Source organism: Propithecus coquereli, unplaced genomic scaffold (genome assembly GCF_000956105.1).
Source record: "Propithecus coquereli isolate 6110/MARCELLA unplaced genomic scaffold, Pcoq_1.0 Scaffold592, whole genome shotgun sequence".
NCBI classification, from domain to species: domain Eukaryota; kingdom Metazoa; phylum Chordata; class Mammalia; order Primates; family Indriidae; genus Propithecus; species Propithecus coquereli.
The window spans coordinates 410,833-411,947 of NW_012151863.1; the positions used below are offsets into that span (position 1 = coordinate 410,833).

Genomic DNA, 1,115 nt, shown 5'->3' on the forward strand with positions numbered 1-1,115 from the left:
CGACTTCAATGATCTTGGCTCCGGCCAGGAGCTGCATGATGAGGCCGGAGGTGACGATGGGAGATATTCCCAGCTCCATCAAGGTGCCTTGAGAACAGGGGGAGGCAAAGCACAGCCCGTATTAGCTTGGAAAAGACAGCATTATTTTAAAAAAAACGAATGAGCAAAATCCGACTGGGTACCCCTTACAGAAAGCCGACGGGCTTCAGCTTGCTGGCATCTCTGAACTTAGAGAACAACCCCAAAATATCAGCATTTCCAGTATAATTCAATTCCTTCTGTTCAGCAATACCAGGCGACACCTCATTCTGTTCAGGAAGTCACGTGGCAGCTAAACAGACTGTTGCGTTTAAATTCAACATAAACAGATTCACTCTGGTTTTAGGGAGATAAGAGAGGTCTCTGCCTGTTCGTGAGTTAATAAAAAAGGATAACGTTCCAATCATTTCCAGAGTCGGCCGATACAATTGTATCTACCTGGGAATGAATCTCTACTTTCCATTACGTTAAATAAGCTGTACCTCCAACTGATTTCCGACTTAATCCGAACCATATTTTAAGCGTGAGTTAATCAAAGGCAGTATCAACGCACTCATTCAAAACCCTCCCCAGCCCCCCGGGTGAGTGGCTGGAGCATACGAAACACCGTCACATTTTTTGGGCGCATATTCGTAACCTACGGATATGAAAAAGATGCAGCTGAAAAAAAAATTACATCCTCTAAAGAATGTTATCAATGGAAAGAAACGGCCTCATTTCATGTGTTTATAAAGCATTCGAGTTTTTCCACGTCTTATTATTCTCTACAACGAAGACTTATCTCGTTATCACAGCTTCTGCGCTGCATTACAATGCAACTGCAAATACCTCGGTCCTGAATTCAGCATGTATGTATGTATGTATTTATATATGTATGTATGTATTTATATATGTATGTATGTATGTATTCATTTATTTATTGACAGACAGAGTCTGGCTCTGTCACCGGGGCTAGAGAGCTGTGGCGTCAGCCTCGCTCACAGCAACCTCCAACCCCTGGGCTCAAGCGATCCTCCTGCCTCAGCCTCCCGAGTAGCTGGGACTACGGGCATGCGCCACCATGCCCGGCTAATTTT

The 1,115-nt window shown here is 44.3% G+C and overlaps 1 protein-coding gene across 2 annotated transcripts in view; it reads right to left on the reverse strand.

The window, feature by feature from the left end:
* Positions 1-103, reverse strand: part of SEC61A1 (Sec61 alpha 1 subunit (S. cerevisiae)) — a 12,303-nt gene extending 12,200 nt beyond the window's left edge. The window contains exon 1 of one of the 2 annotated variants that reach the window (XM_012658968.1): positions 29-103. In XM_012658968.1, the coding sequence (XP_012514422.1) occupies positions 29-79 (51 nt within the window). In that variant the 5' untranslated portion in view covers positions 80-103. Of the gene's footprint in view, positions 1-13 lie in introns of both variants that reach the window. The other variant, XM_012658969.1, reaches the window with a different exon arrangement.
* Positions 104-1,115: the final 1,012 nt, after the last annotated feature.